The sequence below is a fragment of the Neofelis nebulosa genome, chromosome 2 (assembly GCF_028018385.1).
Source record: "Neofelis nebulosa isolate mNeoNeb1 chromosome 2, mNeoNeb1.pri, whole genome shotgun sequence".
Taxonomy (NCBI): Eukaryota; Metazoa; Chordata; class Mammalia; order Carnivora; family Felidae; genus Neofelis; species Neofelis nebulosa.
Window position 1 is genome coordinate 98,485,430 of NC_080783.1, and position 15,978 is coordinate 98,501,407.

At 39.8% G+C, this 15,978-nt stretch overlaps 1 protein-coding gene across 1 annotated transcript in view; it reads left to right on the plus strand.

The window, feature by feature from the left end:
- The first annotated feature begins 6,452 nt into the window (after window positions 1-6,452).
- ACTR3 (actin related protein 3) overlaps window positions 6,453-15,978 on the plus strand; it is a 65,664-nt gene continuing 56,138 nt past the window's right edge. Inside the window, exon 1 of the mRNA XM_058715476.1 lies at window positions 6,453-6,588. Within this exon, the coding sequence (XP_058571459.1) occupies window positions 6,545-6,588 (44 nt within the window). The 5' untranslated portion in view covers window positions 6,453-6,544. The remainder of the gene's footprint in view (window positions 6,589-15,978) is intronic.

Sequence of the window (15,978 nt, forward strand, 5' to 3'; positions counted from 1 at the left end):
GTTGTGACATAGCATTAGGCTGTTAACCTTTGATGCTACGTCAGGAGTTTCATCAGCTTGTAGACTGGGACTGACCCCGGGTAACTGAAACCGTGGAAAGCAAAACCATGGAAAAGGGGGGACTACTGTACATATATAGTGATGAGGGAAGAACTCCCTAAAGGGAAACCATATTAGATTTCTAAGAAAACATGACTGTAAATGAACTTTGTTCAAACCAAAAACCTGATTTATGGCTCTCCATGCATGCGTTATATATCTGCTTTATGAATGCCTAACAGAAAATGATCTCTTTTGTTTTGTATTTTAGAAAGAGAGAGAGAGAGAGAGAGAGAGATTAAGAGAGTCCCAAGCAGGCTCCATGCTCAGCTCGACGCAGGGCTCAGTTCCATGACTCTGGGATCGTGACCTGAGCAGGAGTCAGATGCTCAACCAACTGAGCCACCCTGGCACCCCAACAGAAAACCATCTTGTCCTTGAAATATGACTCGAAGCACCCACTACAAACTTTGTAGGAAGTTGTAGCAATTCACCTTCTTGGGAAGAGTGTTTAGTGCACGAACATTTTCCTATATTCTTATCAGCACTGGATTTTTTTTCTCCTTTTAAATGTTGTTAATGATGGGTTAAAAATGGTATCATTGTTTAATTTGTATTTCCTTTACTAGCAGCAATGAAAAGCCTCTTTCCCTATGTTAATTGACCATTTTAATTGTCCTACTGCTCTGTAGGGAGTTTGTGTTAACGTCCTTTGCCAATGTTTCTGTTGGATTATTTGCATTTTCTTATCATTTTTAATTATTAGAGTATTAACATTTGTCATATGGATATAAATATTTTCTTTTAGCCTATAATTTCTAGAAAAACCTTTTCCAGGGAAAAGACACAGGTAGAAATGGCCTTGGTGTGTGTGAATAAGAGCAAGAAAGCTGATGTGGCTAACCCATCAGGGACAAACGAAGTTGAAAAGCGAGGCAGGCACTACACCACAGAAGCCTTAGCTGGTCACAATGAAGAATATGGATTTTACTCTATATTGAAGATTTGTAGTCCATCTGGAACATGTCTTTATATGTAATGTGTGTGTGGGGTGGGAGGGTGGGTGGGGAGTGTAGCTTGTATTTTCTTTCCAATTGAGTTACATTTCATTTATTTAATTATTTCTTTTAAAATGTTTATTATTTATTTTGAGAGAGAGAGAAAGTGAGGGGAGGGGCAGAGAGAGATGGAGAGAGAGAATCTCAACCAGGTTCTGCACTGACAGTGCAGACTCGGGATGCAGGGCTCACACTCACAATGAGACCATGACCTGAGCCGAAACAGAAAGTCAGACACTTAACCCACTGACCCACCCAAGTGCCCCATTATATTTTAAATACATAATTCATTTTTGCAGCAGTGAGGGAGACTAGGGTGATATCCCACAGAATCTCACCTTATTTCAAACACTGTACAGATATTATTACTATATGAAATATACTTTCTTTTTTTTTCTAAGTTTATTTATTTTGAGAGAGAGAAGGAGAAAGAGAGAATCCTAAGCAGACTCCATGCTGCCAGTGGGTCTTGATCCCATGAACCATGAGATTATGACCTGAGCTGAAACCAAGAGCTGGACGCTTAACTGACTGAGCCACCCAGGTACCCCTGAAATAGATTTTCAATTGGAATAAAACATATGATGAGTACAACATTTTTATCCCAAGGATGTGTCCATTGCATAAAATCTTTCTAGAACTTCTTTTTAACGATTTATTTTTGAGACAGAGAGAGACAGAGCATGAACGGGGGAGGGGCAGAGAGAGAGGGAGACACAGAATCGGAAGCAGGCTCCAGGCTCTGAGCCATCAGCCCAGAGCCCGACGCGTGGCTCGAACTCATGGACTGTGAGATCGTGACCTGAGCTGAAGTCGGACGCTTAACCGACTGAGCCACCCAGGCGCCCCTAGAACTTCTTTTTAGAAGTGCATAGACAGCAGCAGTTAAGTCCCCTTTGAAAACCAGTTTTATTACTTTATAGTCCCACAAAGCCGATGATCAGAAAACATAGCTCTAGTTGATCAGCCATTTATTCCCTGGACTTGGCTCTGAAAAAAAAGACTTTTGGCAAATTCCAAAAATCAAATCTACCCACAAGAAGTCAAGATTTGCCGCCAGTGGAGATATTTAAAAGGATGTGCCATGGGATCTGAAGGCAAGTCTGTAGGAGACCTTCTAAAAATACTCTGTATGATAGTAGCATTAAGAGTACACAGGCCCCAAGATAACTTCTGTGATGAGGAGGATACAAAAGACTGTATGTTTAGGTAGGAAGTAAAAGAGTCATTACTTTATAATTAAACTATAGTCCTCCTGATCTGTCCATAATATCATCCCATAATTTATAATATGCTTCCTTAAAATTCAAACTTTACCACAATCCTATAGGTTAGTTATTTCTGCAAATGCATAGATAAAAACAGATTAAAGAATTAACACTCAAGTCTCTTAATTCCAAGTTCAGGGCTCTCTCTACATACTAAGCTGTCTAAGATCACACAACTGGAGTAGGGAGAAGCCAAGATTTACAAACTCCCTCTGACCACTCAGCTGCATGGATGTCTTGGCCATTTATCTCATTGCCTTTAATCAATACTCTGGCTTTGAGTGGATTTGATTGGTCTGCCAGTTTGCAAATAGTCATCCTCACAGCAAGTACTTATGTTCATTCAAAACCATAACAACATTTCCCATATTAAAAAAATGGAGATTGAGTCACATGTGAATTCTGTGAATTTTTTGGACATTCTAAGATCCAGAGAGAGTGAGAGTGGGGGAGGGGCAGAGCGAGAGGGAGAAGGAGAGTATCCCAAGTAGGCTCCTTCCTATCAGTGGGAAGCCCGATGCAGGGCTAGAACTCACAAATCCGTGAGGTCATGCCCTGAGCCAAAGTCAAGAGCCAGGTGCTCAACAGACTGACAACTCAGGCGCCCCCAGAGACACTTGTTAAGTTGGCTTTAAATTACAAATAACTTAGGAAATCACACAGCATATCAGTCAAAATTAAACAGCGTTGTGGCATTTGAACTAGAGAGTGGTGAAAAGAGCCAGGCTTTGGTCTGGGTCCTGGTCCCTAGTTTCTCTAAGATACTGGGAAAATCACTTATATTGTCTGGTTTCTATGTAACTTAGCAAGTAATGAAAACTGATTACTACTAATTTAAGCAAATGGGGATTTCTTGAAAGGATTATTACAAGACTCACAAGTGCTTGAAATGTTGGGGACCAGGCTTAGAAAGTGACAAGCACCTGGTTGATCTGAACTAAAAAGAATTCAGGGTGTTATTAAAGAATGGATATAAGGCGGTCACACAAACCCCACCGATCCACCACTGCTTTCCTTTTCATGTCGAAGCATGATCATCTCTGTGAGGTCTTTTAGCTCTGACATCCTCTGCTTCTCTGTATTGGGAGCAGGAAGGGTATATATGCAAACAGGGTTGTCAGAAATGTTCTGGCTGGATGTACTTCTGAACGCTGTGTGCAGCTGAGGAAGGCTTAACCACAGCAAGAGCACAGAGGTTGACCAATTTTGGCATGTAGCAAGTAGGAAGTAGGAGGGGTCTTAAACAAGCAAATGTTTGGGGAGACAAATTATGAGGAACAAGCACAAATGATACTTCCAACAAGTGTTGGAAGCTTCCAAATGCTTCTAACAGTCACAGCCTTTACAGACAAAGGTCAGACTTGACTACATGAAAGAAACTATCTGTAGGTTTCCTCATACCTATGAAATACAGTACACAGCACTGACATGAGCTGTATATTTGAATCCAATATACAAGTAAACTGTTAAACAGCTTCTCAAATCAAAAGTTGAAAACTGGTAGCCCATAGGTCAGATACAGCCTGCAGAGAATTAGTTACCAACAGACAAAAATACAGATTTCCAACTTTTCTGGAACAATTAGAGGCTCTGGCAATCCTGGGTCTACATTTCTGCATAGCAATAGTTTTCTACCGCCTTTGGTGGGGATGTGGACTCTCCCTATTGTCAAACCTCCTCATGGTCCTTTTCAGTCATAAGGTCACCTGTTGTGCCCTGGAAACATTCCAGTTTCTGACCCTTAATGTAACTACTTTTGTGAGAACCCACACAAGGCCAGTGTGGGAGGCCATCCTGAGGATCCACCAGTGTGGGTCTCATTGAGTGATCTGTTCAAGTGCCTAACCTCTGTTCTTAGGACCTTCTGGTAAGATCCTTTCACTCCTGACTTGCTACCAGTAATTCTGGAAACAACTGTTTACCCCAACCAACCCACATGTCCCTTTTCTGTCACAGTTTATCTTCAAGCATCTATCCTTCCAAATGACCTTAAATATCTGATGGTGGAAAAGGCAGCAAAGAATCTGTTTTGTGTCTTCTAAAATGTAGGGGAAAAAAACCCAACTATGATCTGAACAGAGAACCACTTCTGTTTGATTTCTTGGAAGACAATTGCTGAAGTAAGCCGCCCAGGAGGATTATTTATCTACTTTCTGTGAGTAGCTGTGGGTGTGCTGGGCATTAGCTGGTGATGATGATTCCCCTTGTCTCCTCTGCACATGTCTGATCCTAACTGGATGTTACTGCTCACATAATTCTATCTCTGATTTACAGCACACAATGTATTATAAGACCACCCACTCATTTCACTCTTTGTGGGGTCCATTCCCTACAAAGCAGCCACATTTACTTGCTTCAATCTCTTTGATGTCTTTCAGGTTGCTTTTAGGCTAAAGATTCGTGGAGAAGTCTACAAATACCTACAGATTCTTCCTTATTTCTCAGGCTTCACCTCCCATCTTCCCTGGCTCACTTCACTTTGACCATTTGGGTCTTCTTTAAATTTGTGGAACAATCCAAGCTCTTTTCCACCTCAGGTCCTTGACTCTTGCTGTTCCGTTATGGTAAGCTCTCCTCACCCTTTCCACTATCTCCTACCTAACCTTTGAAATGTCACTTTGTCAGAAAAGCTATATTCCACTTTCCTCCTATTCTTCCACCCTTCATCCCCATTTCTCACAGGACCCTGTTCTCTGCTATTGCTTTCAACAAAATGTATGTTTTCCCACTACACTGTGAACTATGACTAGAGACCTTATCTATTTTTGTGCCCAATGACTATTCAGGGGCAGCACAGTCCCTGCCACAATTGAGTAGGTGAGCAATACCTATCTGTTAAATGAATGAAAAACCCACCTTACATTCCTCAGGCTGGTCTAACACCATACTGTTATCGCCTGGAGTGATTAAGACACCTTTCTTAGGGAAAATATTTTTTATTTCCGACATGTAAGCAAATTGATGATTTATCAGAAGATAAGCCTGGTGGAAAGCTCTTAAACTTCTAGGTTCCCCCCAGATGGGGTCCCAGACCATCACCTGGCCCTTCTTCAGACTAAGCAGAAAACTCCGGGGGTGTGGCCCTGAAATCTGTTTTAACAAATCTTCCAGGTAATTCTGATGCACATTTAAGTGTGAAAACCATTGTTCTGGGCTCTCCAGTTTTTATCCTTTTTTTCCTAATTAATTTTTTGGTCCTTACTCCTTGGTATAATCCTGCTAGTAAAATAGTACAATCTTAAACTACTACGAGGGAATCTTTGCCATCAACCAAAAGCCTTGATTAACGGACTATTTGTCCTCGAGGGTACAGGCCTGCCCCTGGGGGTGGGGAGCCTACAAATCTAGACAATGTTGTAACAATGCACAGGTGTAAATGACTAAAAACTCGGCACAAAGGCAGAAGACCCATGGTGCAAGCCTTTGTTCACCTATCCCTCCCGACTGCTCACCCTCGGTCTGATAATCGCTTTTCTACCCAGAAAAGCAGACTCTCCAAGTTACAAGAATGTTGTGTGCCGCTGAGAACGTTTTCTGTTAGGCCGGTTTTCCCCGGGACACTGGAGAAGATACTCGCGGCTGCCGGATGCGGTTCCATTCCTACCTCAACCTACCACACAAGTAATTGAAACTAAAAAGCCCTTCCAGCTTCAGAAGGAGATCTGGAAGCTGAGGCCGACTTCCCCGCCCCTACCCTCGGGAAAACCCGAAGTGGACTTCATTAACAGCCGGACGCGAGCGGAGGCCGGCGGCAGCACGTCATTTGCGCATGCTCTTTCGCCCCTCCCGCTCGGAGCCGGAAGCGGGAGCGCTCGCGGCCTGGGCCTGGCCTGGCCGGGGCGGCGGCACCGGCGGCCATCTTGGCTTCCCGGGGCAAGGCGGCGTGGGGGGAAGAAGTTGTAGGGTGGGGGCAGGAGGGAGGAGGAGGGGAGAGAGAGAGGGGGAGGAGGCCGCGGCGGGGCAGGGCGGGGACTGCCTGCCCGCCTGGGTTGCGGAAGTGGGAGCCGCTGACCGAGCCTGCTGCTTTCTCGCTACTGCTTCGGCTTCCCGGCTCCCCCCCGGACGGAGAGGGCGGCCCGGCTGTGGATGGTCAGATAGCTCCGATCTCCCGCCGCCAATCCCTGGCCCCAATCAGCACGGAGCAGACGGCGGCAGCGGCAGCAGCAGGCGAGGAGGAAGATGGCGGGACGGCTGCCGGCCTGTGTGGTGGACTGTGGCACGGGGTAAGGGGGCTGACGGGCGGGGGTTGGGGAAACTGAGGCGGAGGGGGGTAAATGGCGGGGGACCGTGGGGGTCGGGAGATGTGTGTTGCGGCAAGGTGCTGCCGCCGGCCGTGTCAGCCCTAGCCCCGCCGTGTTGCGAGGGGTGGGGCCCGGAGCCAGGGCCTCCCTTGTCGCCTCGCTTCACCCTCTGGGACCCGGGCGGGCGTGCGGGGCCGAGAAACCCCCTGGGAGCGGGTTGCTCCGCGGGACCCCTCCCGGCCCTTCCCCCATCGCGGTGGGCAGCGTTGCCCAAGGAGACTTGGGGTCGGTCGTCCCTCCGGGGCCCGCGGTGTGGTCGGGGTGGTCGCCACCCGGCGCACCCGGCTCTCCTTTTCCTCCGCGTCTCTTCCTGCCTGTGGGTTTGGGACCGAGTGGATCGAGCGCGGGGACAGCTTGGCAGAGGAGCTAGAAGAGAGAAGCACTCCTTGTAGGTCTTGCAAGATTGCTGTGACAACACTGCCCAGGGTGTGGGTGGGGAAAGGGAAGAATCGGACTCTGAAAATGGGAACCTAGGTCGGGGCTTTCATTTGACCACCCACCTCCTCTTCCTTTCCGACTCGCGGTCTTTTCCATCTCCCACTGCGCTTTTACCGGTGAACCAAGTCACATTTTAATTTGAGAGAGAAAGATGTCATGTGTTATTTCTCTTGCCTCAAAAAAGTCCCCCAGTGAGCAAGCGCGCTGCAACTTCCTTAGTTTTGTCAAAGCCGCTTCCTGCTTTCTGTCTTTTATATCCTTATAAGGTAGTTTTTCGTTTCCAACCTGAACACATCTTATTAGAACTTTCAAGATTAAGCATATTTCAAATCGACTGAGTTACTGGTGCTAGTTATCAATTTATGTGAACTCAAAAAGATATATATTCGTGTTTCACGAGGGAGGAGGAGGGGAAGCACCCAGGAAAATAATGGAAGTTTTGTGCATTCATTCTGTGAAGGTATCTCAAGTCGGGAAGGAAGGTGGTATTGAGTTATAAAGGGATGTGCTTGCTTTTCAAAGAGTCACCAGATCTGTAAGGTAGTTTAATATGTAGAATGGCGTTAAAGTAAATAAATAGGCATCTTAAGAGTTTTTGGTGCACTTGTATTTTCATAGAAAATATTGTCTATATTTTAATGTGGAATGACTGCTTTAAGTTACAGTGCAGGGAGTGTGTGTGTGTGTGTGTGTGTGTGTGTGTGTGTGTCCTCTTTCTGATACATTGTTACATTTCTAATTCCCCAAATAATCCAGTGGGAGGAGGCGGGCTATGAGAGGTAGGGTGTCAGCCTCCCTCCTTTAATTAATCAGTAAACTTTTGTTGCTTGAAGGATTGTGTATGTTCCTCACTCCATTTGCTCTCCGTAAAACAGCTCTAATCTTCATGCTCATAACTTTGTTAGTCTGACAGTTCTAAAATCCCAGCCGTGCATGTGGAAGCAACCGATTCATTAATATTTTCCTTTGGGAAACACCACCCTCTTTAGCCTTGGAACTTCTAAATGCATTTTTCTGACGGACAGCTTATTAAAGTTATTTTTTATCCAGTCTAATTTTTTCAACTCAGTATTTTATTATTATTTTTTTTTTCTCAGTCTAATTGGCCACTAGTTTCGTGCTTAGGGTCAGTTCTAAAATTAGATTTGGCCTGAGTGAGAAGGAATTTTCAAGTGTGTTTTGTTAAAGTGAAAAATACTGCTACATAATTAATATTTTATGCTTTAGAAATTATGGGGCTGTTAACAAAATTAGTGTAGATAATTGTAACCCTAATAACTAACATGGTTAACATCTTAAGTAGGATGTTACTTTTTCTCACTCTGTTTTTCCCCTTTTGAAATACAGTTCTGGTTATTTTTGAGTTAGTGTATTAGGTATTTCATTGAGGTTGACTGTCCTTAAATGACCTCCTTCTGATAGGGCAACCCTGAATTTAAAACACATACTGAGTGACCAGAAGGTGGTGCAGGAGGGGTTCGATCTATCATAGGGATTATTTTTATTTTAAAATTTCAGTTATTATTACATTATACTTTATTACGTTAGTTTTACCTCACAAGGTGAGGTAGTTAACTGGACACTCATGATTTGAATGGAACTAAGATTCCCCATTCCCTCTCACCTTTCTTACCATCTGTCAGAACTTCATTTATTTTGGTCTTCAAAAGGTTTTTTGGTCTTCTGTGTTGCCTATTAATGCAACTCCAGAAGAGTCACACCTTCAGGTTTATTAGCACAGAGAAGATAGCTCATTGAGATGGGGCCTGCGATAAGCATATCTTAGTAAGGCCTTAATAGGGAGTTTTATGTTTCAGAATACCGTGGTCCCCAGATGCAGATTGTGCACCTATAATTTGTGTATTCCTTTGTGCTTTAGAGAATACATTCATCTGTTTGGTCTATAATTACAATTACCTACTTAACGTAAGTGAAAAGTTATAACCTGAATCTGGTTGCTCATTCCATTTCATTATGTAAGTTAGGAAAAAGATGACTGAAAAAGTGACCATCTATGAAACTTGATGTTCTCAGATAAGAAAAGCTATGAGTTAGGAAACATGAACCTTAATACCCCAGACTTAAAATTAGAGATCCTCTAGCAAAGATCCTTTATGTCAACATAAGATAAAGAATCACTTAGCTCAGATCATAAAAGAAAATAACTCCTTTTGAAAAGAATTTAGAAATAATACTTTCATATTAATATCTATGCTTTTTTTTGTCTGCACTGGGATAGTACTGTAGAATAAAATTTGGGTAGAGATTCTCATCAATAGAGCTGGTTGTTTAATATTACAATTAACAAAACTCAAACCTGCTATGTGTGATGAGGGAAACATTTTTTTTTAATGCTTACTTTTGATAGAGCCTGAACAGGGGAGGTGCACAGAGAAAGGGGGACAGAGGATCTGACGCAGGCTCAGCACAGACAGCAGAGAGCATATGCGGGACTCAAACTCAGGACCTGTGAGTTCATGACCTGAGCTGAAGCCAAACTCTCAACTGGCTGAGCAACCTAGGTGCCCCAAGGGAAACATTTTTTTAAAAAGCACTTTTATAACAATGTAACACTTGCAAAGTTAAGAGGATCCTAAATTATATTTTGCATGTTTTCATTCATTTCATTTATTATTTTCTTCAACACTCAAGCCAAGTGAAGGAACTCCTTATATAATTTTCTATGCTACAGCTTGATTATAGAACTTTGCATTGTGAAATTTTCTTTTCCCCCGTTCTTTCATTTTTCCCTGATAAATACTGTGTTGGTAAATTATCTTCATTATGACAGCAGGGATTAATATAGCTTTGTTGTAGAGTTATATATTGGTATCTAGATATATTCAGATTTAGAATGAATTCAGGAATTTCCATAATTGACTTAAGCTTCCTAGAAATTTTAATATAAGCATAAATATATTGTTGGAGTCCGTGGATAAGCAGCTTATATAATTCATACTGTGGCTACATTCTTGCAATTAGTACAGATAGGGTGATTTTCTTTGAGAGCCAATGGGGAAGAGCTGAGTGGGTGGGGAAAAACGTAAGTGGGAAGTTCAAGTTTCATATGTGAATTCTGTACATAGTATTTAATAATTTTTTCTCCAGCCATCTCCAAGGGCAGAAGCATTCACAGTATCTTGTTACCAAAAAACATTGAAATTCTTATTCCTTCATGGGTCATGTTTTGCGTGCTCTTTGAAGTATAACAGGCACCTGTTGAGAAGTTGGATTCTTACTTAGACTTCCTACAATCTTTCTCCTCTCCCTTCCCACCAATCTCTTTTCCTGCATGCAAATTTTGTGTGGTGAAGTATGGGCTTTGGGTTGTATATTCATTGTATGTGATGAACCTTCCAGCCTAATTGTAAAACACTGTTCAGAAATTTATTTTTAAACACAGAATGGAAAACTCCACTAGTGGAGGATCTTCTGGCCAGGATTTTTATTTACTTTATTTAGTTTTGTGACAGCTGTTTTTAACCTCATTTTACAAGGGAGAAAACAGTATTAGACAAATTTAAATTACTTTTTTAATGGCATGTAGTGAGCAGGTGGTAAGAGTTGCTATTTTGACTTAAGCCTTTCTGTACTGAAGCCCTGTGTTCTTTCTGTTACACTGTGGGGACTCCTGAGCCCCTTATCAGAACTATGCACATTGCTTTATTTTTGTTAGTAAGGTTAATTCTATTCTTCTTTAAAATATGATTATAAATCCTAGACTTACACATTTGATTTAATGAATTAGAGAAACCATTCTTGTGCAGATTTTTCTGATTTTATATATATATATATATATATATATATATATATATATTAGATACATGAATTCCTAGCTTATTTTCTTGTCACTTTGCTTAAAGTTAACTTCTGGAAAAAAAATTTACTGTCTAGATTTTATCAAAAAATACTAACAGCTAATATTTATGAAGAATTACATATCAGACCTAGTGCTAAATGCTTTACCTCATTTACTTTTCACGTCACTCTGAGAATTATCTCTATTTTATAGACAGAAAAATTTAGGGTTTAGTGAAATTAAACTATTTAAGCCAGTTATTATAGCAAATAAGTGTGGGAGAGTCCCTATACCATATGATATGCTTCTTACATTGAGGATGAATCTTTGGTAGTTTTCAATCGTTTTTGTATATTTTTGACAATTCATTTTTGATGTTATAAAGGCAGAAAGTTACGTTAGTAACTTAAGGATCACTCTTACAGGTAGAAAAAGTGGTATTGCCAAATCAAAGCTAACTATATACTTGACAGAAGGTTGGACACTCTTGGAATTATAATGAAAATGTATAATACAATCTGCTCTCAAGAATCTTAATGAGATAAGAGCTGAAAATTATTTTAAAAAATTAGGATGGTAAAAGACCACTTAATCAAATGTTACAGTCTTTACTTTTCTGACAATAATAGCTGTTCATTAGGTTGTAAGGAAAGAGATTATTGTGGTCAAGAAGAATCCAAGCAGTATTAGTGAAGGTAGGATGCACACTCTCCTTTGAAGGGTTTGAATATACACAGGGGAAGGAAAAGCATATGCAGCAGAAAGGAGAGAGTAGCTGCTTCTTGTGTTTAGCCCTGTTAGCCTATGTTATGCCTCTCCTTTCTCTTACAAATGAGGACCGTGTAATAACATAATGCAAATCTATTTTCATAAGGTGAAAAAGAACTAACATTTATGGAGTGCTTACTTTACCTCGTGTTCATTTTATGTCAGGAAAGCTTTGATTCAAAATATTTATTTGGTAGGGAATCAAAATCCTTTAGGAGAAGAGTTAAATGTTGTAAATAGGGCTTTTAGAATATTTGCAGAATGGAATGTGGTTGGATCAGATGTAGAGGAGGTATTTGGGATGAAGTTATGGGACTTGACACATAGAATATGAACTCACATCTTTGTTCAATGAATGAGCTAATGAAAGGCTGAACAAGAATTAGGGGTATGGTTTAAAAAAAAAAACTACTTGGGAGACACCCCATACCCAGTGACTCAGAATCTCAAGGGTTGGGCCCAGGAATATTCATTTAATTGGTCTGTCTGGATGATTTTTAAGCAACCCTCCCAGCACCAGCTTTGCACAAGTTCTGAAATAGGGTATTGGCAGTAGGAACAGGGCCGCTTCTTTTTTGTTTGTACTTTGAAGCAATTATTCTTTGTATTGTTTATGGTTAGCAAGGACTTTGTAGTCATAGCTGCTTTTGAGTTCAGAGTTTTTCTAGCTGTATGACTTTGTGTACTTCAAACTCTTCACATCATATTTTCCCCATGTGTAATTTGGAGATCATAGTATCTACCATATGGGTGGGTTTTTTTGTGTTGCTTTTTGAGATAATGCATGAAAATGACTAGGCGCAGTGCTTGATGTATAGTAATAACTTGATACGTTGTAATTATTACAATTATCAGCTACTGTTTTTATTGAAGTTTTTAAGGAAAGGAACACAGTGTCTTATGCTTATTTATTTTTTTCTCCTGCAGTGCTTGGCTTAACACACTTCTTTGCACAGTCAGAATGTTTTTGCTGATTTGAGAGATGGAGGTATAGCTAGGGCTTGGCATTTGCTTGTGGTGGATTGTGAATAGTCATCAATGACGATTTAAAGATTTTGAGTTTGAGTGGGACAGTAAGGGAGTTGGTTTTTAGCAGCTGAGTAAGTTCATTATTTGAATTTGTTATTGAATTTGGATGATGATCATAATTGGAAATATTTGAGAAGTTAAAAATATAGGGACTTTAGCAATGAAGGTGGAGATGTGGCAATCATCATTACAATTTATAAATTGAAGCTAATGAAATGATAAAGAGAAACAAAGATTGAATATTAATGTTCCTTCTTTTAGAAATCTTGGATATGTAATCTGGCTTCTTGAGCTTCACAGTAAGAATGAGTGAGCAATTGTGGCTTAAAGTGAAGTCAGCCATGCTGACAACCAGTCATCTGTTTCCTCTCACTTTTGAAGAGGAGGAATCCTTAGGAGATTTTAGCTCACCATACAGCTCAATTTCCCTCCACAGTGGTCTTCCTTGTCCAGTGTGCTCCTTCTCTCTCTAAAGAGTGAAAACAGGTAAATGATTGGAATAGGGGCAGAAGTGTGGAATGGTTAAAAGGTAGCTTCAAGTAATGCTTTCTGAAACAAAATTCCCCTATAAGAAAAGCATTTGAATGCTCCTCTGTAATTCTATTGGAACTTGTAGGCTCTTTAATGACATTACTGATCTGTAATAGCCAGTAGCTTAGAGAGGTAAGAGCAAGACAGTTAAGTAATAATAACGCTCCATTAACATGGTTTATAGTTTCTTATAAATTCATATATTTTTTTTTTCAACGTTTTTTTTTTTTTTTTTTTTAAATTTATTTTTGGGACAGAGAGAGACAGAGCATGAACGGGGGAGGGGCAGAGAGAGAGGGAGACACAGAATCGGAAACAGGCTCCAGGCTCCGAGCCATCAGCCCAGAGCCTGACGCGGGGCTCGAACTCACGGACCATGAGATCGTGACCTGGCTGAAGTCGGACGCTTAACCAACTGCGCCACCCAGGCGCCCCTAAATTCATATATTATTAAGTGACAGTGCAAGATAAGGTGATGTTATTGGATTAATGTTTTAAATTTGATTCTTCAAAATAGGATAGTGACAAATATTACTTTGTTTACTAGTGGTTTTATATCTTTATGTGAACCTTTATGCCATACAATATATAAATGAGATACCTCCATAATTGATTGTACCGGAACAAAAAGACAAATACCTTAATTTTTCTAAAGAACCATTTTGTGTAATTTTACTAATTTTCTTCCAGGATTTTTTAAAAAAGCTTTCCAAACTGTTGACTTTTTTATTTAATTTTTTTAAATGTTTATTTATCTCTGAGAGAGAGGGAGACACAGAATACAAAGCAGGCTCCAGGCTTCCAGCTTTCAGCCCACAGCCCAGGGTGGGGCTTGAACTCAGTAACCACCTGGAGATTAGGACCTGAGCCCAAGTCAGACGCTTAACGCTTAACGCACTGAGTCACGCAGGTGCCCCGAAACTGTTGACTTTTAAACTCAAGTCATTCTTACATACTCCTTATAACCAGGAAAGGAACAGCCTTCAATTTGTGTGGTCTGATATATTTTTCTTTCTAACTTCTCTCTACGCCTAACACATACCTCACAAGAGTGTTTTTTCTTTGTCTGTTCTGATGTTGAACATTAATCTTTAAATATTCTCTTAAGTTTTCTTGCCCATTGTGAAAATGCAATTCTCATGGGAAGGGTGTTGAAGACATTTTCAGTTACAGTATTTAGTGTGCATGAAGGGTTACAAGAAAGGGATTGGAAGTCTTAAAATGGGGAATTAGGGTGCAAAATGTCTTACAGTTTAAGGTTGATTTTGGAACTGTATAAAAATATATACTAAATTTTTAGTATTGGTCTATGATAAACTTCAGTTGTTTGCTTAAAGTCTTAGAACTTAGTAAATTAAATATGGTGCATTTTTCTTCTGCTATAAGCATTTTTAAGTTCAGTTACTTTGAGACCACAAAAATAGCATTTAATGTGTATTTGTGAAACTTACGTGAATTAAGGGAAGTGCCTCATGACTTACATAGAATTATGGAGCTGAAAAAGAGTTTAAGAATAATTTAATCCACTCTTATTTAAAAATGAAACAGAGATCCAGAGTTGAAAAATACCTTTCAGGAGTGTTCTAACTATCAATTGATAGCATTGTTGAGTTCTTTAAAGTTTTCTTAGGAGTTCACATTTATGAGTTATATTAGTTAAAGTTTCTTATTACTAGTTGAAGTGATACAAAATATGTTAGAGTGGTTTTGGTTGAGGCATGGTGCAGTGCATGAAATCTTTAGGGTTTTTGTGCTGATACAAATACATACTGGATGGCACAAATGAAAAACTAATTTTGTTTCCCATCATAACATTTGAAACCAAGTTCAGAAATTACTATTTTGAAGTGATGCTTTTTTTAAGGAAATATGCTTTTTTATTGTTTAAGTCATTTAAATCTTAAAAATATTTTTATTTTTGGATTTCAGTTATTTAAAGACATAATGTGGGATGTGTACAAGTCAGCCTTTCAGAGCCCTTTAAGAGTTATGTTTTTGAGATAATTATTTATAACCTTTTCAGAAATCCTATGAGGTATAGGTACTATGATATAATTACTATTTTAAGATGAGGAAACTGAGGTATAGAGAACTGAAGTAACCTGCTCTAATAAAAAAGTGGCTACAGTTACATAGATCTAGACTCTGAGCCCTCAGGCAATCTGACACCAGAGCTCATTGCCCTCAGTTGGGATATATTCCGTAAGAGCGGTTAAAGTGTTAGCCGTGTTTTTGAAGAGTATTCAAATTTAAATATACGTTAAAAAAATATTTTTTTAGAACTGCCAATTTTTAGTACAAATATGAGATATATAGGGTAGTCTTAGTGACCAATTCATTGATTTGATTAACCTGAAACATAAGCAAGTTAATTGACATTGAATTATTTATTAACTTTGAATATTGCAAGGACAGGAATTATATCAAACATGGTAAAACTGACAATTGCTTGTTCATTCAGGACAACTCAATTAAGCAAATGATGTTTAATTACATATAACTTCAGAATGAGGGTATATTTCTGAAGCCGCAGTTTGAAAATGAATAATTAGTGCATTACAAAAGTCATCTCTCATTAATGACTGCATAAAACACAAAAATGAAATAGTTGAACTTAAGAATAAGAACTTAAGAGTATGGAGTTGTAAATAAGAATTTTTTTTTTATTAGACTCACAGGACTTAATGTTTGCTATTTGAATTGGAATATAGTGAATATATAGATTAAGAGAAACATGGGTTACCAGA